Source organism: Herpailurus yagouaroundi, unplaced genomic scaffold (genome assembly GCF_014898765.1).
Source record: "Herpailurus yagouaroundi ecotype Mexico unplaced genomic scaffold, PumYag 190, whole genome shotgun sequence".
Taxonomy (NCBI): domain Eukaryota; kingdom Metazoa; phylum Chordata; class Mammalia; order Carnivora; family Felidae; genus Herpailurus; species Herpailurus yagouaroundi.
In genome coordinates this window covers 18,975,127-18,997,167 of record NW_024412421.1, presented here as the reverse complement: position 1 = coordinate 18,997,167, position 22,041 = coordinate 18,975,127, and the positions used below count along the sequence as shown (strand labels likewise).

At 57.3% G+C, this 22,041-nt stretch overlaps 4 protein-coding genes across 21 annotated transcripts; 1 reads left to right on the top strand and 3 right to left on the bottom strand.

The window, feature by feature from the left end:
- Nucleotides 1-240: 240 nt before the first annotated feature.
- On the top strand, nt 241-8,113 carry MATCAP1 (microtubule associated tyrosine carboxypeptidase 1). 7 transcript variants are annotated; one of them, XR_005797756.1, is made up of 8 exons: nt 352-846; nt 1,595-1,790; nt 2,972-3,597; nt 3,679-3,822; nt 4,091-4,223; nt 4,341-4,392; nt 5,175-5,480; nt 5,614-5,711. XR_005797756.1 is itself a non-coding variant. In XM_040498336.1 (8 exons), the coding sequence occupies exons 3-8, from the start codon at nt 3,028-3,030 to the stop codon at nt 6,897-6,899; spliced, it is 1,416 nt and encodes a 471-aa protein (XP_040354270.1). In that variant the 5' UTR covers nt 352-846; nt 1,595-1,790; nt 2,972-3,027; the 3' UTR covers nt 6,900-8,113. The 7 variants fall into 7 exon arrangements, 6 of the variants coding, with proteins under 6 accessions (XP_040354269.1, XP_040354273.1, XP_040354270.1 ...); XM_040498336.1 differs by lacking the exon at nt 4,341-4,392 and adding an exon at nt 6,735-8,113; XM_040498335.1 differs by lacking the exons at nt 352-846; nt 1,595-1,790; nt 4,341-4,392 and adding exons at nt 241-345; nt 6,735-6,899.
- Nucleotides 8,114-8,512: 399 nt separating this feature from the next.
- Nucleotides 8,513-12,794, bottom strand: NOL3 (nucleolar protein 3). Of its 7 annotated transcripts, none has more exons than XM_040498358.1 (5): nt 11,860-12,012; nt 9,243-9,545; nt 8,890-9,095; nt 8,781-8,823; nt 8,513-8,676 (listed from the first exon to the last, which is right to left on the bottom strand). In XM_040498358.1, exons 1-5 carry the CDS (start codon nt 11,900-11,902, stop codon nt 8,669-8,671), a joined length of 603 nt encoding a protein of 200 aa, XP_040354292.1. In that variant the 5' UTR covers nt 11,903-12,012; the 3' UTR covers nt 8,513-8,668. The 7 variants fall into 7 exon arrangements, with proteins under 7 accessions (XP_040354292.1, XP_040354286.1, XP_040354289.1 ...); XM_040498353.1 differs by adding an exon at nt 12,075-12,794 and having other exon boundaries at nt 8,518-8,676; nt 8,781-9,095; nt 11,860-11,950; XM_040498354.1 differs by adding an exon at nt 12,075-12,791 and having other exon boundaries at nt 8,518-8,676; nt 8,781-9,095; nt 11,821-11,950.
- A 65-nt stretch (nt 12,795-12,859) lies between these two features.
- HSF4 (heat shock transcription factor 4) lies at nt 12,860-18,311 on the bottom strand. Of its 4 annotated transcripts, none has more exons than XM_040498322.1 (14): nt 18,179-18,306; nt 17,558-18,006; nt 16,751-16,859; nt 16,534-16,661; nt 16,310-16,434; nt 15,965-16,040; nt 15,759-15,823; nt 15,131-15,233; nt 14,749-14,876; nt 14,400-14,627; nt 13,760-13,925; nt 13,606-13,671; nt 13,413-13,482; nt 12,860-13,134 (listed from the first exon to the last, which is right to left on the bottom strand). In XM_040498322.1, exons 2-14 carry the CDS (start codon nt 17,678-17,680, stop codon nt 12,983-12,985), a joined length of 1,539 nt encoding a protein of 512 aa, XP_040354256.1. In that variant the 5' UTR covers nt 17,681-18,006; nt 18,179-18,306; the 3' UTR covers nt 12,860-12,982. The 4 variants fall into 4 exon arrangements, 3 of the variants coding, with proteins under 3 accessions (XP_040354256.1, XP_040354257.1, XP_040354259.1); XM_040498323.1 differs by having other exon boundaries at nt 13,760-13,865; nt 18,179-18,300; XM_040498325.1 differs by lacking the exon at nt 17,558-18,006 and having other exon boundaries at nt 18,179-18,289.
- Nucleotides 18,259-22,037, bottom strand: FBXL8 (F-box and leucine rich repeat protein 8). 3 transcript variants are annotated; one of them, XM_040498345.1, is made up of 3 exons: nt 21,933-22,037; nt 20,120-20,315; nt 18,259-19,525 (listed from the first exon to the last, which is right to left on the bottom strand). In XM_040498345.1, the coding sequence occupies exons 2-3, from the start codon at nt 20,275-20,277 to the stop codon at nt 18,553-18,555; spliced, it is 1,131 nt and encodes a 376-aa protein (XP_040354279.1). In that variant the 5' UTR covers nt 20,278-20,315; nt 21,933-22,037; the 3' UTR covers nt 18,259-18,552. The 3 variants fall into 3 exon arrangements, with proteins under 3 accessions (XP_040354279.1, XP_040354282.1, XP_040354280.1); XM_040498348.1 differs by lacking the exon at nt 21,933-22,037 and adding an exon at nt 21,217-21,926; XM_040498346.1 differs by lacking the exon at nt 21,933-22,037 and adding an exon at nt 20,968-21,210.
- Between the last annotated feature and the right edge of the window lie 4 nt (nt 22,038-22,041).

Here is a 22,041-nt window from a genome sequence, read left to right as displayed (position 1 = left end):
GCATCAGGGCAGTGAGCTCGGGTCTCCAGGCCCTGACTCTGAAGCTGAGTAGCACCTGAAGCCCTGAAACTCCCCCAGCGCTCGTGGAGGGGCGGGCTTAGGACATCGCCGCGCCCAGGGGCGGGACCTAGTAGCGGACACCGCCCCCTCTGCTTTGACTGGTCCCACCCCCAGCTGTGTTCTTGGGTGCGCGCTGCCGCCGAGATTGACGCGAAAACGCGCGCTTTCGTGTGAGCGTGCGCGCACCCAAGTGCGTGCGTCACCAGCGTCGGCTTCCGCGGGGTGGGCGGCTGGTGATTGGTGTTGCGGAGCGGGAACGGTGGTGGCGAGAAGAGGAACGAACAGGTGGGGGCGCGGTACGCGGACGGAACCCTCCACCTCCGAGAGGCCGCGAAGGCATGCGGCGCGACCCCTACTCATCTGAGCGGGTAGCCCCTCTCCCCCCTGCTCCATTGTCCTCTGGCTCCGCCCTCGATTGGCCACGCCCTTTGCCCCATCCTCCGCCACTTATTGGCTACAGGGCACGCCCCTCCTCTATCTCTCCGTCCCCATTGGCTTCTCTTCCACGTTACTCTCTCCCGGAATTTTTTATTGGCGCAGGCCACACCCTCTTATTTGTCGCTGGACTCCGCCTTCTGTCTGGGCTCCTCCCCAGCCATCTTTCATTCATTCTGCTTGTAGTGCTGGGTGCTTGAGACATGGGGGTCAATCAGACCCGTCCCTGCCCTCAAGGAGTTAAGGGGGAGGTGGGGAGACACAGACCTAGGCTCCGACAGTGACACAGTGGTAAAGAAGCCGCCTAGACACTGGGAGCCTCCAAGACGCCAGGAAGGCTTCCGGGAGGAGGTGAGGCCTAAACCAAACCCTGAAAAATGGTTAGGAGTTTGCTACAGGGAGACATTGGGAGGGCATTCTCAGCAAAAGAACTGAGACGTGAGAGAAGCAGGCGTATTCTTGGTCGAATGAAGAGCTAGGTCGAATGAAAGAAGGGGTGGGGGAGATGAAGGGGACTGGTCTAGGGAGAGGCCCAGAGATCAGTGAGGAGTCCAGAAAAGTGTACAGTTAGTTGAGAAGAATGAAGCCTGAGGCCTGAAATTTTTTCAAACAGGTGGTTACTAGGCAGAACGGAGGGAGGTAGGGATGGGGGATCAGATCTATACAGGGAAACAGAATGTGTGGAAGGAATGATTCCAGTTCTGCAAAGGAGCAGGGCTCTTGGGTTCATCCCATTTATTGAGTAACTGCTCTGGGTCAGATACTCTTCTGGGTTCTGAGGACACAGCTATGAACATTCAAAAGGAGAAGGGAGGTAATGACATATACTGTACTTCAGATGGTGATTACTGCTTCAGAAAATAACGTGGGGAAGGGAAGATTGTGGCGGAGAGGAAAGAGGGGGAGGTTTACTATTTTACAGAGAGTGTGTTAGGGAAACTTGTCTAATAACATATTTGTGCAGAGATCTGAGGAAAGTGGGAGAGTGAGCCCTGCAGTTAATATGAGGGGGAAGCATTCCAGATAGGGGACGTGTTCAGTTTGAGATGCCTGTTGTAAATTCAAGTAAAGATGTTGACTTGAGAACTGGCAACACCAGCTTGAAGTTTATAGAAGTTTGGGCTGATGTTTTTGAAACCATGAAAGTGAATGAGATCACCCTTGGAAGTAAGCATAAATGGAGAAGAGGAGAGAAGTTTCCATAGAAGTTTCCAAGCCCTGAGGCATGACAACATTAAGAGATCAGGAAGATAGGAATGATGAAAAATGAAGACCAAGAATGAACAGCCAGTGAGGTAGGAGAATATGTTTGAGTGTATTTGGGAAGCCAAGTAGAGAACGTGTTTCCAAGATGAAATGATTAATTATGTTGAGTGCGCTGATCAATATGTGATCATTGATGACCTTGGTCAGATCAGTTTCAATGGAGAGTGGGGCAAACGCCTAGCTGGAGTGAAATGTAAGAGAGAACAGGAAAGGAGTCAGCTACTACATGCAGATGACTTGGGGTGTTGTGCTGCAATAAGGAGCAGCTGGAGGGAAATGCGGTGGGCCTGGGAGAGTGTGGGGTCAAGTGAGGTTTTGCTTTTGATTTTTTAAGACAGAAATAACAGCAAGTGTTTATGCTGATGGAAAGAATCTAGTAGAGGAAGAGATTGACGATGTTGGAGAAATGCTGGAATTGTATCCCTGAATAGGCAAGAGAGTTCCGACTCTGGAGACTTCAGTCAGACTTTCGGGGAGAGACTGGATTGTTCTGAGCCCTAGTACAGAGTCAGGAGTAAAGGTCCAAACACTGGCCTTGGATGACCACTAGAAAGAGGCCTCTGAGAGGAGACAGACTAGGGATTGGGTTGAGTTTGCTAAAGTCTTCCTCTGCTCCCCAAAAGCTGATTCTAATTTGGATTTGCACAGATGATCCAGAGGAAAGAGAGCATTCCAGGTGGAGAGACTAACATAAGCACGGAGCATGCAGGCATTCAAACTGACTGAGGCCAGCTGGGCTGGAGGAGTGGTGGAGCAGGTGGGAGGGGAGGGATGAGACTGACAAAGGGCCATAGATGGAAGTCAGGTAGAAGGTGGTGAGAGCCCCTCACTGATCACCCCAGCAACTGAGGCTATACTGTCCCAGCTCCCAGCCTGTGTGGGTGCTGAGCACAGGAGATAAAACCATGAGTAGAGGCTCAGGCCTTGTTCTCAGTAGCTCATAGGCTAAGGGGATTCCAGTAACCGCTGTTGAGGTGGGTGTAGAAGTTCTGCCTCCTGCTTTCCCCCAGTCCAGCTTCCTTGGGTGAGCCTGCTGGAAGGCATGGACACTGGGATGGAGGTGAGGGAGGGGGCAGCTCCCCAGACCCTTGGTGGCAGACCCTGAGCCCACTAAGCACCCACCCAGCATGGACAGTATGGAGCACAGGCCTGCTGATTCTCAGGCCACAGCCACTCATACTGGCCTCCACATGCCCTTCTTTGTCCCCAGAAGTCGACAGTGTGGGGAGTTGGAGTGACTCGGCTGGATGTGACCCCCAGGACAGAATGGTGCTGGACTCAGGGGCTCAGGTGTATGAGCAGGCACCCCCCAGCCCACCAGCCAGTCCCTCGTCCTTGCGCCATAGGCTGAAGCCCTCAGACCGAGATGGGACACTGCTGTACCCCTGGCCTCGGTCCCTGGCCTTGCCCCTGGCTCTGTCAATCCCCTCAGCCCTGCGGCCCCAGCCTGAGCTGCAGCCCTTCTCAGAGCTGCACTTGGGCCACCGTGGCCACATGCGTCGCAGTGAGAGCACCTATACTGTAAATAGTACTGGCCGGCGGGGGGGTGGCACCCAGGGTCGGGCCCCACCTGGACGGGGACGGGACCCAGGTGGGGGCACCCTGAGGTCTGCAGCCTCTCTTCCTCATATTGCTAAGAGTCGAAAGGATGCAGGCCGTGGTGCCAGCAAGAGCCCTTGCATGTTGGTGGCTTTGCGGCCAACTAACATGGACCGTGAGCGGGACAAGTTCTTCCAGTCCCACTATACCTACAACCCACAGTTCGAATACCAGGAGCCCATGCCCACGGCTGTGCTGGAGAAGTACTGTGAGGCTTCTGGACAGTTCATCCATCAGGTCAGTCTAGCCTGCCCACCTCACCCTGGCCTGACCACCCAAGAGGCCTGGTCTGACCAGCCATTGCAACCCTATGTGCAGGCAGTAGGCATCATTGAGGCTGTCCTGGAGAAATTTGGTACCTATGAACACTTTGAAGCTGCAACTGGGGGCCAGCTGCTGACCAAGTGCCAGATCTGGTCTATTGTGCGCAAATACATGCAGAAGGAGGGCTGCGTTGGGGAGGTGAGCCAGCCCGGTTTTCCGGGCCCCTTTTCTATGTGCCCCAAACCAGGCTGCTGATGCCAGGCCCAGCTCTACACGTGGCCAGATAGTGACCCCAGCCAAGCCCCTATCCCTGCCCCAGTAAGGTGGGAGCTGGCTCTGAGCAAAGGTGGTAAAGTGTGGGTGCCCTGGCCAGGTGTGTGGCCTGGCTACCCTTTGGCATCAGCATGTCCACCTGCATACTGGCCCCAGGGCTGGTGGCCATGGCTTAGGTCACTACCACCTGCAGGTTGTTGTGCAGCTGAGTGAGGACCTGCTGTCCCAGGCAGTGATGATGGTGGAGAACAGCCGACCAACATTGGCCATCAACCTGACTGGAGCCCGCCAGTATTGGTTGGAGGGCATGCTGCGGCACGAGATAGGTCAGGGTGTGGGTAGGTGGGTGGGTGGGTAGGATGAGAGGGGGTTGGGATGGGGTGGTGGGCAGTGAGGGGCCCCAGTAACCCCACCCCCTCTCTTTCTTCCCCTTCCTTCCGGAGGACGGGCCCTTTCCCTTCGTGAGCAGCTACCTACTCCCTCTGGCTCACAGAGGTAGGCCAGAACATGCCTGCCCACTCTCTGGGCTCACCCTCATCTCTTGCTCCCTTTGGGTATCTTTTGTCCCTCTGCTTCCTTTCTGATTTCCCTTGACAGTGGGGACAAGGTTGCTGAGGCCTGGACAGGCCAGAGGGAGTACCCTGAGGGTTGCACTAGCCCAGCCAACATAGAGGCCCTCCAGGGTGGGTGGAAGGCCAGATCTTAGGAATGGAATTGGTTGAGGACACAAAGCCCGGTTTTAGGAGGGGATAGGCTGAGCTGAAATGGAGAACATGGGACACTAATTACTATTCCTTTCTGTCTGTGTCTCCTCATCAAGAATTCTGTAGCTCTGGGCAAAAGGTGTTTATCACTGGGGGGTCATCAGCATGACTTTCAACATGATATGGGCATGCAGGATGTGGGGCCCGGGGTGGTTTGTGAGTTCCTGCTTCTCCGGGGGTAGAGGGGGCAAATAGGGAGGCAGTGTGAGTTTGGGAGAGTTGTTTGTGTGTGTAGCCCTGGATAGGTGGGGAGGATTCTTGTGTGTGGGACTCTGAGTCTTTGGGTGCAAGTTCACCTGAGGAGGGTCTTCCCGCTGCCTGGGGTTGGGTGAGTATGCATTTGTCTGGGGCAGGGAATGGGGGTGGGGAGAACTTGCATGAGAGCCTGAGTTTAGGGGCTGGAGTGTACGTGAGTCACCTTCACCCGCTAGAGGTCCTGCAGGATGTAGCAGGACACAGGTTGGTCCCCTGGATGCCCCACCCAGTGTCGCCTTCCCCTCGCCTTCCCTGCAGGCACTCACTACCTGCGGGGAGTGAACAACGCCCGGCAGCCGTGGCACAGCGCCGAGGGCCGGCTGCAGTACGGTCTGCGGCCAGCGAACCCCACGGAGGAGGGCTTGGCCAGCCTGCACAGCGTGCTGTTCCGCAAGCAGCCATTTCTGTGGCGTGCCGCACTGCTCTACTACACCATCCACCGCGCCTCGCGCATGTCCTTCCGCCAGCTCTTCCAGGACCTGGCGCGCTACGTACAGGATGCTGACGTGCGCTGGGAGTACTGTGTGCGCGCCAAGCGCGGGCAGACTGACACCTCGCTGCCGGGTGGGCACCCGTGCTGTGTTGGGAGGGTTGCCCTGAAGGAAACCTGGGGGTGCGGGGTGGGGGGCAGTGCCCTGAGCAGGGGCGAGGAGGGTGGGCTTCCGGCCAGGGGCTCACGGCCCTCCCGTGCCCACAGGCTGCTTCAGCAAGGATCAGGTGTACCTGGATGGCATCGTGCGCATTCTCCGGCACCGCCAGACCATCGATTTCCCACTGCTGACTTCACTGGGCAAGGTAGGGGGCCACGGACCTCTAAGAGATCCCAGTCAGCTCTCCTTGTCACTGCAGTGTTCCCTGAGCCTCTGATGGGTGCTCGACTAAGGACTGGGTGCCAAGCTCCTCTGGTGGGGGGAACCTGGGTGGAGGTGAACAAAAGTGAAGTGACAACCTGGCAGCAAAAGTAGGTACCTGACCTAGACGTCAGGTGTGCGGGTGGATACTGCATTTCAAAGGAGGTGAGCATTCAGGCCAGGGGAGCAGTCAGGAAAGGGTGGGGAAGGAGGCTGGAGAAGTGGCCAGAGACCAAGTCTCTGGCTCTGGGTTTTTGTGCCAGGCTGAGGAAGATGGACTTCCATCTGAAGCAATGGGAAATCCGTAGAGCTTTAAGCAGAGAAATGTCATTTTTACTTTTGAAGGCTTCCTGTGGATGTTAAGTGGGAGGTGGATTGGAGAGAGAGGCCTAGGGAAGGGAGTGTGGGGGGAGGAGGAAGCCACCTCTCCAATCACTTCTGAAGAATTGGTGGTCTGGCCTAACTGGACAGTAGCCATACAGAGGGAGGAGCAAGCTGGGGAACACTCTTCAGAGAATGGAATCCCTCTAACTCAAAGACCACCCTGAGTTGGAGGGTGACATATTCCAGGTTCTTTCCCTTGAGCTGGCCTAGAGAACTTTGCGGAAGGTGGGGCTGGCATAAGTTGGCACCCAGTTCAGCATTGGGTGTGGGATCTGAGGTGTCTGAGGGAGATCCAGGGGAAGGTGCTGAGGAGTCAGCTTGATACCTGCATTTGGAGGTGAGGGGAAAAGCTGGGCTGGAGACAAGAATGGGGCTGTGGGGCACGGACGATACCAAGTGTTCGAAGAGAGAACAAACACATCCAGGACTGAGCCTCAGGGTATGTAACCTTGGAGTGGATCCAGAGGGTAGAAGGAGGCATTCCAGGAGCAGAGGGCAATGAGCAATTCATAGAGAGCTAGGACCAGCTACCTGAAAGCCACATCACTCTGGCTACCCCTGAGGCCCAGCTTCCTTCCTGCAGGTGTCCTATGAGGATGTAGACCATCTGCGGCCCCATGGGGTGCTGGACAATACCCGGGTGCCCCACTTCATGCAGGACTTGGCACGCTACCGGCAGCAGCTGGAGCACATCATGGCCACCAACCGGCTGGATGAAGCAGAACTGGGCCGCCTACTGCCTGACTGATGCTGGTTAAGGGCTGTAGGCAGAGGCCCTGGACAGAGGGCCCCAGATCAGCTCCCCGAACATGAAGCTGACTGTTCTGTGCTTCCATGGCCTAGATGTTTCTTGGGGAACTGGGAGGGCAGGAGCATCCCAGGAGGTAGGGATGGCATCAGAGGGTTTGTGTCCCTTGGTAGCCTCGCTGGGGCCTAGGGACCAGCAGCAGCATGTCAGGCAAACTGAGGCTGCCCTCCTACCTCTAGTTCTCTCTTGAGCAGAAGGTAAGCCTGAGGGCAGGAGGGAAGCTGAGCATGATGGGGAGGGGGGTGGTTTGGGAGTAGAAACTTGTTCTTGCATGAGATGGCTTTGAGTGTCTGCATACTCCAGTCTCTCCCTTCCCCCACCTGGCCCCTTGGTGCTCCTTCAGCTTTCACGCTGTCTACCTCTCACTGGGTCCTGGTGGGGATCTCCCTTCTCCTGGGGTGACTGCCTGAGCCTGAGGGCCTGGCTTTCACACAGACTCAAGGGGCAGGGATCCTGGTGGTAGAGACCCAGCTGGGCTGGGGTGTGCTTTCCAGCATTTTGCCTCTCCCACTGGTCACGTATTTATTCCCTATTTATGTGCTCTGCATCCTGGGTCTTGGGAGGCAGCAGCCTCTGAAGGTTTGGTGGAGGGAACAGAGCTCCTCTGGAAGGCACCAACTGTTCCTAGCCCCACTCTCATCTCCCTCCCTCTCTTCCTCATACACACACACACACACACACACACACACACACACACACAGTTCTTCAGGACTTGTGAGTCAAGCCCAAGAGTTCACCTGGCCCTGCCCCTACTCCCCACCATTGGCCTGTGCTATTCCTGTCTTTGCCCATACCCTCACAGCTGGTCTCTGGCAGAGGGTGGCATTGCCTGGCAGCAGTCACACTCAAGCCTGAGGGGCAGGCCCCTAGCCATCGTCCTAAGTATGAGCCCCTCTTGGACCAGGAGAGGTGTAGAGGTGGTTGTTGCTTCCATTTTCACCTCACTCAACTGTGTGACATTGACCCGTTCCCACCCCGACCCTTGCCCTTGGTTTTCCCACCTGTAAAATTCAGAAATGCAGTTGGAAAGTCCTTATGCATTTAGTCAGTGAATACGTGTAGATCACCTTCTGTGTGCCAGTTAATCGTCAGAACCCTCACAGAGCTCCCGGTCCAGAGAGAAGCCAGACAATTAAAACAACAATCACAATGAAGTGTGTGGGCTCTGTCTACCCAAGATCCCTTCCTCTTCCTCTCTCACTTCTAATCTCACTTCCCAGGGCTGTGAGCTCTAGCCTGTCCTAAGTGGAAAGAAATCTCCCTTCCTCTGGCTCTCTGCACCAGGCCCAATGGCTTCCCTGAAGTGGGACTGGTGACTACACAGCACCCCCCCCCCCAACTGGTTCATTAGAGGAAAAGGGCTGTAGGGCAGGGCCCTAGGGTATGGCCGTCATCCCACTGGGGGCCTGGAACTGAGGGCTCCAGGGGAGTGTGGCTTGGGCTATTGAGGATGAAAAGGGGCTAAGGACAAGGCAGTGGGGCACAGGGCTTCCCAGGTTGCTAAGACTTAGGGGTGTGGATCTTCACCCTAGTTCCTGGGCAAAAAGTCAGAGTCACAGAGAGGGCCCAAGATGACCCACCGGAGTTTATTCACTTCCAGTGGTACTGGGTCAGGTGGAGACTTGGTGGCATCCTCCCCAATGCCAGAGCAGGATCCCAGGTCCTGTCTGCTTTGGGCAGAGAGCAGCAGCCTATCAGCACGCTGACATTCAGGAATCTAGAAATGATGGGGGGGGGGGGGGGTTAGGCCCGGGGGCAGGGGCGGGGGGGGGGGGAGGGACCCTCCCGCCAATCCGACACCAGGTTTGGGTAGCCTCACACCTTCAGACTCGTCACCCGCCTCAAAGTCGGGCTCTGGCTCTGGCTCTGGCTGTGGCTCCAGCTCCAGTTCAGGTGCTGGCTCTGGTTCCGGATCCATTTGGGGTTCCAACTCTGGCTCAGCCCCTTCAGAGACTTCAGCTTCCACTTCCGGATCGAGTTCCTTGAGGGTTCCGGATACTGCCTCCGAGCCCCCTGAAACCCCAGCCTCGTCGCAGTCTGAAGCTCTGGGGGGTTCGGGGCAAGCGGTCCTCAAGTCAGGTGCCTCAGGCGTCCAGTGGCCAGGGCATGGAGAGTCGTAGCTGCGTTCCCGGTAGCCTGGATTGGAGGTGGGAGTATCTGAGTATCTCATTTTAAGGCCTCAGCGGTATCCTTGGCACACGGCCACCTACAACTCAGCTCCACACTCTACCCTTCCCGCCAAGCCCCGTGCTCTGGCCCAGGCCCCGCCCCTCTAGCGCTCACCAGTGCCCACGTGCTGCCAGTCCCAGGCCGGGTCTGGCGCGCGCGTAGTACGCTGGGCGCAGTGCAGCAGCTCCTGGCAGGCGGCCTCGCCCTTGCTTTGTACCAGCAGCAGCAGGCGACGCACCCTGCGCTCGGCATCAGGCAGCGCGTCCAACGCCTCATACTCAGGCCCGGTGAGCACGCCGCGCGCCAGCAGTGCATCCAGCAGCAGCCCGGAGTCGTCCTGCAGCGTCTCCACTAGGCGTTTCCGCTCGCGATCGATCGTCTCTGAGGGCCGCTCCTGCGCATTGCCCATGGTGGGGGCTGCATGGGGGAGGGGAGAGAGGTAATAGGGCAAGGACTCCCCCGCCCTTGACCTCTCTCCCAGGGTCTCCGTGAACACTCTTGGCTGGGATTTAAGTTCACCTTGACCTGGGCAGCCGGACAGCTCCTCAGCACAGGACTTGTACCTCCTGCCTTTCAGGCTGCTTCTGTCCCCTCTCCTCCTCAGGCTTCTCCTTGGGTTCCTAAACGTCAGCTGTGGCTCCCCTCTCCTCTATGCTATCCCTGGGCCCTTATTTACTCTCGACCACTCTCCCCAGTCAGGACGTCCCTCCTGTGTCTCCGCTGCCTGCAGATCCTGCATTTGATTCAGACCGTTTATCCAAACTAAATTCTTTTTCCCAGCCTGCTTCCCCACCTTAACAAGCAGAAAGACCTACAATTGACCTGGATACTCAACACCCAGTTTGCAGTCAGGTCCTTTTCAGTCTATCTGCTGAGTATTTCTCTGTCATCCTAACCTCTTACTTAGTCTAGCCTTTCATGTACAGCTTAGACTCTGCTGAGTGCTGAATCCCCTCTGCACCCAGAGCACAAGTGCTGAGAGCCTTCCCTCACCAACTGAAGGAAGTCTAGGCTCCTTATCCTGATCCTGAGGCCCATCTTTCTGGGGGAGGCTCCACCCCTGCAGTCCCTCACCAATACCACCATGTTGTAACCCTGACATTGGTCTGATGGCGCTTCCTGGCTCCCTAATACCTGAGTAGAGATGCCTGAATCCTCTTGAGACCTAGCTCTGACCAAGACCTCCTGACATTACCTGAGACCCAACGTCTCCCTGATTCCCTGGGAATCTTCCCTGGGAATGCTTCATCTTTAGGTACCACAGACCCAACTCATAAAAGCCACCAACAAATGCTTGCTGAACTTTTCTGTTTTCCTCCATGGATCCTCCCATTTTGAGAGACTGTCTCTCGCAAGCAGCAGGTCTTAGGCAGAAGTTAATCTGCTGTGTCCATTTATTAACAACCAAGGATAAAGGTCCATCACTTTTGGAGTGGCCTAACCCAGGCAGCAAAGCCCCTGGCATTAAGGGGCAAAATAGGTCAGGCCCTGAACCACTCCCTCCTTCAGCCCACCTACACCAGCCTTGGCTTTGTTCACACAGCACCCTCCTGGGTCTCATCCTCCTTTTGGGGTCACTCTGCTACCTCCCTACCTGGCTCCAGGTCTGGGTGAGCGCCTTTGGTCCTAGCCCCCATCCTGCCTCCCAGGTCTCTCTCACTACCACTTGGTGTCAAGCTATGCCTCCCTGGCCATTTCACCCTCCTAGCCATACTGAAGTGTCAGCTCTTTCCCCAGGCCACTGACCAGAGACCAGAACTACCCCCACCCCTCCCTCTACCTTCATGTCACATCTCTGACAAATGCTACTCCTCTACCTCTCAGTGGTCTCTATTAGTATCCCCCTCAACCCCACCATGGTCACCTCATCTCCTATGACAGTCTTTCTAAGTACATCTCAGTCCCATCCCATCACTCCCACCACATAGTGACTTTGACAAGCCCCTGGGACAGGATTTATTGTCCCCATTTTACAGGTGAGGAGAGACCAAGTGGCAGAACTGGGATCTTATTTGCTCTAATTTGAACTACAACAAGATCTCCTGCGAAGCAGAACATCAGCCCTAATGGCCTGTTTCCCCCCACTGCCCATCAGAGAGAATCAAGATTATCTGGCCTGGCTGCTCTAGGCCACCTCCTAACCTTCTGGACAGCTGGGGTTTCTCCCACTTCCCTCCACCACACAGTGCTGGGAGAACCCTGCAAGCCCCTGGCACATCTGAACCAGATGCAGATGCTATTCCCTAAGCCTGGAATACCCTTTCCTTACCTCCATGCTGTGGACCCATCCTCCGTGACTCAAATGTCCCCTTTCCCACCCCAGTGCCAGAATGTCCCAAAAGCAGACTGGTTCCTTCTCTTGTGGAACCAGTGAACAGCATACACCCTCACAACTGCGCGGACATCACTGCACTGTGTACACGGACCCTCTGCCCTCTTTGGCAGAGACCTCCAAAGACTGTCCCCCCAGTCACAGGTGCAGGACCTACTCTGTACAAGTGCAGAGAATTGGGGGGGGGGGGGACAGATTGAACTGGCCTCTCCTTTTCCCTCATTGCTCCCCAACTTATTTTCATGTTAACCTCCTCCCCACATTATGCCAAGTCCTGCACTTTGTGCACCCCAGTCTGAGGTGCAGAGACCCTAGCTGGTCTGGGTCTCCCCCTGCGACCCAATGCTCAGAAGTGAATACCAAAGTTTTGTCGTGGCTAGTCCTTCAAGGGTCACAGACCAAATTCTTCCCGGAGCTTCAGGAGGTTACAGGTGCCACGCATCCAGAGGGGTCTGGGTCTCCTTCCCACCTCGCTGCGCAGGCTCTTACGCTAGGGAGCAAGGGTTGTGGGAAACTGCGGGAGCTTTTGCGAAAGTGAGATCACAAGGCTCCCCTTACCTCCCCTCCACCCAGTCCCAGAGCTAGAGTCCGGCGGAGGGGCGGGGCTCACAGACCTCCTTCAAGCGCGGCTGGTGATGAGGGGGCGCAGATTCTGCCCAATCAGTTTCTCTTCCCTCCTCCAGCCAGGTGCCGGGGGGGGGGGGGCCGGGGAGGTGGGGGGGCGGCTCCCGCTTCTGTGCGTTCCGGGCGGCCCCACTCAAGAGTCGAGCCTCCGCGGGGCAGTAGATGACGAGGCAGAATGGGCTGGGCAGGGAGGGGGTGGGAGCAGCAGCTGCTGAGGGGGCGGGGCGGCCAGGGCTGCCGGGAACTGGGAAGGGGTGGAGAAGAGGGGGGCGTTCTTCTTAGGACACCGGAAAGCAGGCCGCAGAGGCCGAGCACCGCCTGGGCTCACACACGTAGTCCGTTTTCCCTCTCCACCCAGGGTGCATCGGCTGAGTCAGCGAGCGGGTGGTTCGGCCTGCGGCCCCAAATATCCAGCGCCCAGTCTCTTGGCCTGGCAATTACCAGATGCTTTACATCCATCTTCTTGAATTCTCTCTGCTTGTCGCAGATAAGGCTCAGAGAAGGGGACCAGCTTACCCACGATCACAGAGCAGATGCATTAGAAGGTTGGATGTGACCCCAAAAGCCCCTGAGTTCTGGAGGTTGCAGTGGCCACATGCTAGCCCTGGATGAGGCCAGAGGGTGGGAGCTAAACAGGGAGTGGAGCTAACCTCCACTCTCCAGGGGTTCCACTATTAAAGCCTTAGGAGCTGGAAATTTCTGTAAATGTAAAGTCCCCCCCCCCCCCATAAGTTCTATGCTCCCTGGTCAGTAGAGAAAAGAGACCAGAAACACAGAAAAAAAAAATGCAGTTTATGTGCAGGGTTCAGTAATGGAGAAGTAACAGGGTCTTCAATCAGCCTCTTCTAGGGGGGGCACGAGGAAGCTGAGAAGGGCTGGCTTCAAAGCAGAGCGGGTTTCAGGGGGAGGGATTGGCCCCTGGGCCCAGGTAGGAGGCTCGGCTCTCAGGGGCGCTGTAAATCGTTAAAGCTCCAGGAAGGCCGAGAGCTGGGCTTCCCAAAGCCGCTTGGACATCCAGCAGGAGTGGTGCCCCAAGTGTGGAGTCTTTCCCTAGGAGAATTGGACTGTGCTCAGCAGGGAGAAACAGCTCTTCCTTCTATCTTTGAGGAAGGAGAGCCTTGCCTGCCCTACCCTCTGGTCAGTTAGGATGAAACATCCATTCTTAACCTCCCTGCTTTCACCCAACAGCAAGAGGGTGGGTGGCTCTCAGAGGGCTGCCAGAACTCTGGGGATTTCCCTCCAAAACACAAACTGCCCAGCCTACCCAATCCTGGTAGCTCAGACCAGTTAGGACCTCCCCCCTCGTCCTGAGTCACCACAACTGTTACCTGGCCCTGGAGAATTTAACCCCTTGACTGCCAGCTCATTCTCACTCCTCTCTGGAACCAATGGCTGCATCTGCATAGGAAAACCCCAGGAAGCAGCTGGCCAACCAAGAGAACTGAGAAGGAGAGCTCTCGGGCGCTGGCTAAGGGCTTGGCTCAGCAACCCTAACCCCTGCCCTCCCCACCTTCACCTTACCAGGGACAGCTCCATGTCCAAGTCCATCAGGGTCCATTCTCGCCCTTGGTGGCTGGGGCCTAGCACCTGGGGGAAGCTCTGGGTCAGTGGTGCCTTCCCGACTACACAAACCCCACCAAGCCCCATGCCCCTGCCCTGCTGAAGGTGTACTCACATCCAGGGGCCCCGCAGGCTCCACACTTTCAGGGGGGGCCCGAAGCAGCATGGGAGGCAGAAGATTCTCTGGGCTCCGCATGCCCCTGTCCAGGCCCAGAGTTCCCCTGTGCACAGAGAACTGCTGTTGGCCTGCAGTGTTCACCCCCATTAGATTCCCAAGGATTCTGGATACATCAGGATCAAAATCTGACATCTACAAAATGGTAGGAGAGGACTCCCCACCTAGAGTATACTTAAAGAATGCCTCTGCCTCCTACCTTTGACCTGAGGTTTGGGTTATGGAGATAGGGTCTTGGGATATATACCCTCTCTTTGCAGTTGTCAACATCAATGGTTCTTAAACTATTGTGTACTTTACAATGTTTCCATTCACCCCAATGAATTCCTTCACAATAAGTGTTCCTGGGTTCCTGAGCCCTACCATAGATATGCTGATTGACCTGATGGGAATTTCTACTTTTCAGGGAACTGTGATGCAGGTACTCTTAGAGCAACTCTGGGAAATTAGTTCAGATCATAGTGCCGGACCTCCCCCTCAGCCACCAAGGAGCAGACAGGGCTGGGAAGTTAGTTAGTGGTGGTCTGTCTGGAAAAGTAGCCCACAGGGCTCACAGTCAAGAATGGACTCTTTTGCTCACCTGTCAGGTACCTCCCTGGGACCTCTTGGTTCAGGCTGTTGGGCATTCCTGGGCCCGTCAGGGCTGAAGCTCCCTTTCCCTTCCAGGATGGCCTGCACCACAGCCACAGGCAGCGGTGGGGGTGCTGTCACGCAGAAGTCACACTCGTTTGGGGCCAGGGCCAGCCCGGCCTCGCCTTCCCCCCCTGGACTGGCCGGCTCTTCTTTGAGCAGTGCCAGGCCCTTCTCCCTGCACCAGAGAAAAGCTTCAACCAGACCCTTGCACTGACTTCCCTCCATTCCCCCATAGCCATCTGGGCTGCCGGGTCATCCCCCACAGGCTCCCCGGTGGGCAGCCCTGTCTGTCTTACCTCCTGCCACCACTGGAAGGAGAAAGCCTGGTCCCATCAGGGGATGGAGAGTCTTCATGGATGTCAGAAATGATAGGGCCCCTGGCCCTGTGAGAGCTGGTGAGGCCCAAGGTGGTCTCTGGGAGGGGCTGTAAGAAGACAACTAGGCCCAGTCCTTCAAGTCACAGGAAGAGTCAGAACCCAACCAGTACCCACATGGACCAGGTCTACGGAGTAAGGTTTGAGGGGGTAGGCTCAGTCCATGTTGGGGAACCTGGGTCTTGGGCCATGGGGAGGAGAAGCTGGACTCCACCTTCTCTTCCTTTTTGGGAATGGAGGAAAAGAATAGGCTCTCCATAATCCCAGCTATGCCCTAGGGAAGGGAGGAGGAGCAAAAACCTACCGACTGGATAAAGTAGGGATCCTGAAGGAGGGCACCAGGTAGGGGGCAGGCACTGAATTTGGCTGCTGTTGGGCATGAGCTCCCCTCATCCAGCATCAGGGACCTGTGCAGGGGGGCGGGGCAGGTTCATCCCCCATGCCTCTCAGCCTGCACCTCCCTCCCTCAGGCCCCAGCAGCCAAGTCAGCAGAGCTGAGGCCTGTTGCCAGGGCATCAGTCACATGCTGGAGGCCGAAGGGGCTCCACCCAGAGATGGGGGCCCTTTGGGGGTGGAGAGGGGAGGGAGGGAGCATGGTTTCAGCCCCAGACCCTCTGCTGTTGGGATGCTTTGGAGTGAGGGGGAAGGGATTGCTGGGAGTGGTGGAATTGGGGGAGAAGGTCCTGGAACATAGGGATCTGGGAATGGGGGTACTTGGTGGTAGAGCTGGGGAGAGAGGGGGAAAGCCCTGGAGGTGGGCCCTTGGGGACATTGCCATGGAGTGAAGAAAAACGGTATTGCAGGGAAGAAGAATGAGGATTCCCAGTGAGGGGTCTACTGGAGGAGATGGAGTTCAGGCATGGAGCCTCTGACAGAGAGGCTCCTGGAAGTGAGTGTGGAAGGGGGGCGTCATCCCGGACTTTCTCACTCACAGCTTTCTCTTAGCTCCTGCGTTGCTGGGCCCTGTCTGAAGTGGCCCGAAGAGGCACTGGATCAGCTAAAGAGGAAGCAAAGGGTTAATTCATACTTCGGACCTTGCCCCAACCCAAGGCACTTCCAGGTGGATTCGCCGCCCCGGCAGAGGAGGTGGGTGTGTTCAGGAGTGAAAGAGAGAAGTGGGGTAGGGGGAGAGGAACACCTTGCCAATGACCCGGTGCTGCTGACCATGGCTCTGCCGTAAAGTCACCACCTCCCTCCATAAGATCTCGTTCTGCCTGCGGGAAGGCGTGGGGGAGGGGTGCTGAGGCACCTGAGAGTCCGCCCAGTCACCACCCCCCACAGAATGGCAGGCCTGAACCCACGACCACTCAGACGATCGTCCATCCATAGAGAATAGAGTTCCACAGTTCAGCCCATTTGTCTGGATGGAGGCACCAAGACACGAGAGAGGAAGGAGCTGTGCAGAACAGCCTGGTAGCTAGTGTTCTCTCGTCCAGACTCCCCTTCCCCCCTTCCCCCCTCCTATGCCCCCTCCCCCCCGCACTGCCTGAGCTCCCGCAGCCGCGCCTCGGTGCTCTCCTGCACTCCCCGCAAAGCCTGCACCTCGCCCAGCAGCCGGCCCAAGTCCTCGGGGCGCCAGCGGCCGTCGTCGCTGCGCAGCGCAGGCACCTGTAGGTGGGAAGCACGATCGGATCAGAGTCATCAAGAACACGGCCAGCCGTCTCAACACCTCTACCGGGGGTGCTGGTTCCTGCATGCCGTACCCACCTTGCGCCGCACGCGTTCCAGTAGTTGCTCTCGGCCGCGTACGAAGCTCGGGTGCTGGAATTCGACGTGGTCGCGCTCTGGCCTCAGCAGGCCGCCCTGCTCGATGCTCACCACCTTCCTAAAACCGTCTAAGGAGTGGGGCGTGGGGGAGTGAACTGACCCATCCCCGCGCACCAAGTCACTCACACCCAATTCCCGTCTCGCCCTAAGGACTCACACATGTTGAGTTGACGCACAAAGCTCGCCATGTTGCTGTGTTTGAAGTATTGGGGCAGCACTTCCTTGGCGAAGCGGCTCTGGTCGCTTACGAGGAAACTGGTCCCGCTCTGCCAAGAACGCCGCCCGCCCACCCACCGTGCGGGCGGAGACGGGACGACACAGTGAGGCGTGCCCGCCCACGGCCAGGCCCGCGCTCTGGCGCGCGCGCGCGCGCACACACACACACTCTCTCTCTCTCTCTCTCTCTCTCTCTCTCTCTCTCTCTCTCTCTCTCTCTCTCACTCCGCTGGGGACCGGCCACTCCTGGAGACATGGGACGAGGCCAGAACTGCACCAGCTATGAGGCCTAGCCTGGGGCCACCACAGTGTATTCTTACCCTAGCCCAACCCAAAAATCTCTACTGGATTCTCGGAAAGGAGGAGCAAAGGCCAGAGTTTTTGGGTTCCAGCCCTGGACGGGTCCCAGACCCAAGATGTTACTTTGAGCTAGAACCAGCCCCAGCCCTTCCCTCCCTCATCTGGTCTCTGTTTTCCGATCTGTCTGCTGGGGTGGGGTGGGAACTAACTGACCTCAAAGATCCCTCAGGCTCTAGGTCTCCAGAAGGCTCCTACCTACCCTTTCCTCGGTCCGTAGGAAGTCGCCTCACCTCCATCTCGCACACCCCCTCCAAGGTAAACTACCCGGGACAGCTGAATTGGGGGACCCACAGCCCTATCCCAGGCGGGGGTTGGGTGGCCGTGGATGTTCACTGACGTGGAAGGATCCCGGGGACCACTGGGGAAATCAAGGGGCCCCAGCCCTCACCGGGCTCCAGCGGATCAGATGGTCGGTCCCCGGGTCACCCACCAGCGCCCACAGCTTGCCGAGGAAGGCAGGCACGGGGCTGGGGCCCGGCTCCGTGGGCAGCGCTGCTGGCGCTTCCTGCATGGCGCAGTCTCGGCCCGGCTAAGCGCTCGGGACCGGGCGCCGCGGGCTTGTCAAAGCCGCGGAAAGTGCTGCGTTTGCCGCCCGCCCCTCCCTACTCCGCCTCCGGGCGCCGGGTCAGGCGGGGGCCACGTGCGAACCCACGGGGCGGGGCTCAGGCCGCGGCCGCAGCAACAGCAGACAGAAAGGGAAGGCTGGGATCCGATGTGAGTGGAGGGTGCGGTGGGGACGGAGACCTGGGTTCGAGTGCCACCCTTTGTTCTTAGGGAGAAATCGCCCGTGCGCGGCCTGGTGTGGGCTGAAAAAGTCTAGAAGGTGATGGCCATGGCCTGGATAGAGAGGGCAGATAGAAGTGAAGGGGTGGGGGTGCGGAGAGGAGAGGCTGGCACCCTCCCGAAGAACTCTGAGACATTGTCTTTCCAAGGATGCGGAGTGCCCGGTCCCTGACCGCCGCAGCCGCAGCCGTAGCTTATCAGTACAAATGATCTCTCCTACGCCTACCTGGTGGGGTCCTCTGGCCTCTGCGGGTTCCCTGCTCTCCCTGTTCAGAGCCAGCGCCGCCTTGCACAGGACGCAGTGTCGCTGCAGGATTTTTTTATTTCACACTCTCCCCAGAGGCGCCGCCTGAGCCTGTGTCCTGTCTCCCCACCGCCCCGCTCCCCATGCCAGGGACGCGGAGCTAGCGTAGCTTCCATAGGGAAGTGGGGTTGAAGGAGGGTGATCCCACTACGGAAATGCACCCATGGGACTCAGGACGCAGGGGCTGGTCCCGAGGCAACAGAGTCCTGAAGGAGCGGGCTAGTAGTAGGTGCACGCCTAGGCAAATGCATCCAGCATCTCAGTGGCCACATATCTGCTGGGGAGGCGGCTAGCCATCACGCCACAAGAGTGGGCAGCCAGGGATGTGGCTCCCGGGTTAGTTTGAGTGTGTAGCTGCGCAGGCGCGGACAGTGCGCGCGGAAGGCGTGCAGCACGGAGGGTCGCACGACGCAGAAGCAGTGTACTTCGCGCAGGTCGGTACAGCGCACAGCCAGCAACTCCAGCGCGGCGTCCAACTCCGCTGAGGCAGCGGCGCGCACCTCGAGCGCGCGCAAGGTTGAGGCATAATGGCGCGCAGCAAAGCGCACCGGACCTACGGTGTCCCCAGAGAGACTGAGGCGCAGCGCAGCCACTGGCACGGCCGGCTGCAGGACCCGCGTCACGCTCTCGTCAGGCAGCGCTGGCTCCAGCTCCAGCTCCACGACCAGGCTTGGGTGGCGGCGGCGCACTGCGGCCCAGTCTTCCTCGGGCAAGGAGGGCGCGCGTACGTCCTCGGGGCACGCGCACCGTAGGGCCAAGTGAGCGAAAGGCGCGCGGTCTGGCGCCGCTAACATCTGGAGGGCGGTGCCCGACAGGCTGGCCAGGTGTAGCCCAAGGGCGCGCAGACGCGGGCAGGCCTTCAGTAGCTCTAGCACGGAGTCTGGACTCACGCTGCCCACCAGCGTACAGTTGTTTAGGAAAAGGCTTCGGAGCTCGGGACAGCCGCGTGACGCCTGCAGCACCAGTGCGTCGTCCAGTGTGAAAGGCAAGCGCCGAAGGTCGAGGTGACGCAGCGCGCAGGAGGCCCGACAGATGGCGTGCACGGCGTCCAGGATGTCGCGGCCTGCGTCGAAGAGGGGCTTTTCTCCGTGGCAATTCAGGAGCAGGCTTCGAAGCCCTGGGGTACGACCCGCCAGTGCCGTCAGCAACTCAGTGGCTGCCCTGCGGCTCGGCTCCCTCGACGGCTCAAATTCCAGCCGTAGATTGTGAACGTGGTCCAGGCAGGCGGACAGATATGGTAGCAGCGTACCTTCTCGCTCACAGTCGTAACTTGTGGTTAGAACAGTGAAGAAAAGGCATTGGCCTCGAGAGGCCTCTGCCTGTCCCTCACCCTACAGTCCCCACTCTGCCCCCTACAATACACCTCCCAGTCCTGATCATTCCTGGTTGCCCCAAAGTAGCCGCTGATTCTAGGGGGACCTCCCACCCTATCCCTTTAGAAGACTTAAGATGCGATACGCCTGTCACTAGTTGAAACTCTGGCAGCGAGAGCCAATGATATTTTAGGAACTGAGCTTTCTCCGAGGTCTTACAGAGGCGTGGCATGGCTTCTGAACTGTCAGGTTCCCATTCTGACTCAGCTACTCCTTACCTGAGTGACCTGTAGAAAGTGATTAAATCTCTGCCTCAATTTCTTATCTGTGCAATGGACATAATAATACTACCTATCTACCACATAAGGTTTTCGTGGGGATTAAATAAATTAATATACATAAGGCACTTAGAACACCAGTTAGTACATAATAGGTGGCCAATAAATGTTAGTAATGATTGTGCTTTTTAATATCCCTAACCCCCAACTCCATGGAGAAAGGGAGAAGGCAGGAGGGCGGCGGGGAGGAGGGAGAGGGAGGGGCTGCTCACCTGATGATCGTGTCGTGCCACACCGCGCTGCAGGTAGCAGCAGCAGCCCAGGCTCTGCAGACCCTGGAGGCAGTGGCACGGTCCCGCAGGGGCAGGTGGCGAAAGATAAGCGCCAGCACCTCCTCTGGCAGTTGCTCTCCAGGCTCTGTCATGACCATGGGCGGGGTGGGAGCTCCGTGCTAACAGCAGTTCTTGCCTGGAGAGAGAAGGGCGTCTCTGGGCTCAAGAAAGCCAAAATGTTGAGGGGACCACCAGAACCTATGTGTAGAAATGCTTGTGGCCCAGGAATTGCTACATAATTTGCAGAACCCAGTGCAAAATGAATATACAGGACTCTTTGCTGAAAATATTATTAATAATCTCAAGACAGTGACAGCAGAGCATTTGACCAAGGTGTTAAACTAAGCATGAGACCCTGTGCCTCTCACTGAACAGGCCTCAGAACCATGAGGTTGGCCCTGGATGCTTAAAGATTCTTTCACACTACATCCTCACTTGTTGAACAAATCTGCATTTTATGCTATACCAGAAGAAATACAGCAACGACCTATGTGCGAAGTTGATAAAGCCGAACATGTAGATTTGGAAAATGCTATCGGGTCTTTCTCCTAGTTACTAAGGTTTACCCTGGGGAAGGTGGAGAGCTGCACTGTACATGACTTGGGACAAATCATCCTTCCCTCCCTGCCCACCCCCTCCCCAGCTCAAAGAGCTCGTCTGGCCTCTAACTGCCTCCCCATACACACACTCCCCATCCGGACTACCCAGACTAGTCTCCCAGACATCTTCCAGAACTGCTTCCTTCCCTGAACTCTAAGTTCCAGGGAAGGACTGGGCCCAAGACTCGCCTCAAGGGTCCTTGAAATGAGGGCTTCTCAGATGGCAGGGGCAGTAGAATCACCCGCACACTTGTTCACAATACAGATCCCACTGCCCACATACTAAATCAGGCTCTCTGGAAAGAGTAGGACCCAGGAATCTGAATTTTAAGAAGTGCCAGTTGACTCCACCGGTCCCAATTGAGAAACCACGTCCTAGCCTTGTCAGTCACTGGAGAGTGACGATAGGGTTAATAGGGCGAAAGCATTGGAGAATACTTTTAATTGGCAGGGACCACCAGCCAATCAGGAAGCGGGGGCGCGGGTGGGGCACTGCTGAAACGGCTCTGAGTGAAGGCTCCTTCCTTTTCTCCCCTCCCTGGGGAGAAGTCCCGGGTGCTTCCTGAGAAAGGCCGGAGGGGCGGAGAAAAGCTTCGGGCTTTGAGACCTGAGGGGCCCTGGGTTCAAGTTTCAATCCTGATCCCGGAGCAGTACAGGCTCAGGTTGGGCGATTTAGGTTCAGCAGGAATTCCGCAGACCCATCCCGGAGCGCGGCCTTTGTTGGAAAGTGTGCATCCTCTTCGAAGTTGACAATTTATTTTAGAGTGCTTGAAGGTTTTCCTACACGTTTCACACCACTTGCTAGTTTTCTGTTTTCCCATATTCTCCAGGTTAACTGTCCCTGCTGCAATTTGCGCCTCGTTACCCTTAGGGCTTCAGATACCCTCGGCCAGGCTTGAACTTGGACCCACTGGCACCCCGTTCTGAGTGTCAAGGAGTAGGAGAGGTCAGAGATCATCGAGCTCAAGCCTCCAGGCGGCACTAGAAAATTATGGTGCCCAGGGGGTGCCTCTTTGTTGATCTGTTTCCTGCCTGAGAAAGCGAGGCAGCGCTCTCCCTTGGGGTCCCCTAGGCGCGTAAGTGCCGCAAGTGCCCAAAGTCTCTTGCTGTGGGCAGTTCTTCCCGCCGTCTAACCCTGGGCGCCAGTGTCTTACCTGCTCAACGGACCAAGGGGGCTTTGCCCAGAGGTTGTGGACTGGCGCCTGAGGACAGTGGGAGGGAAGGAGTCACAGGGAACACGGGGGGCGGGACGCCCGGGCTGAC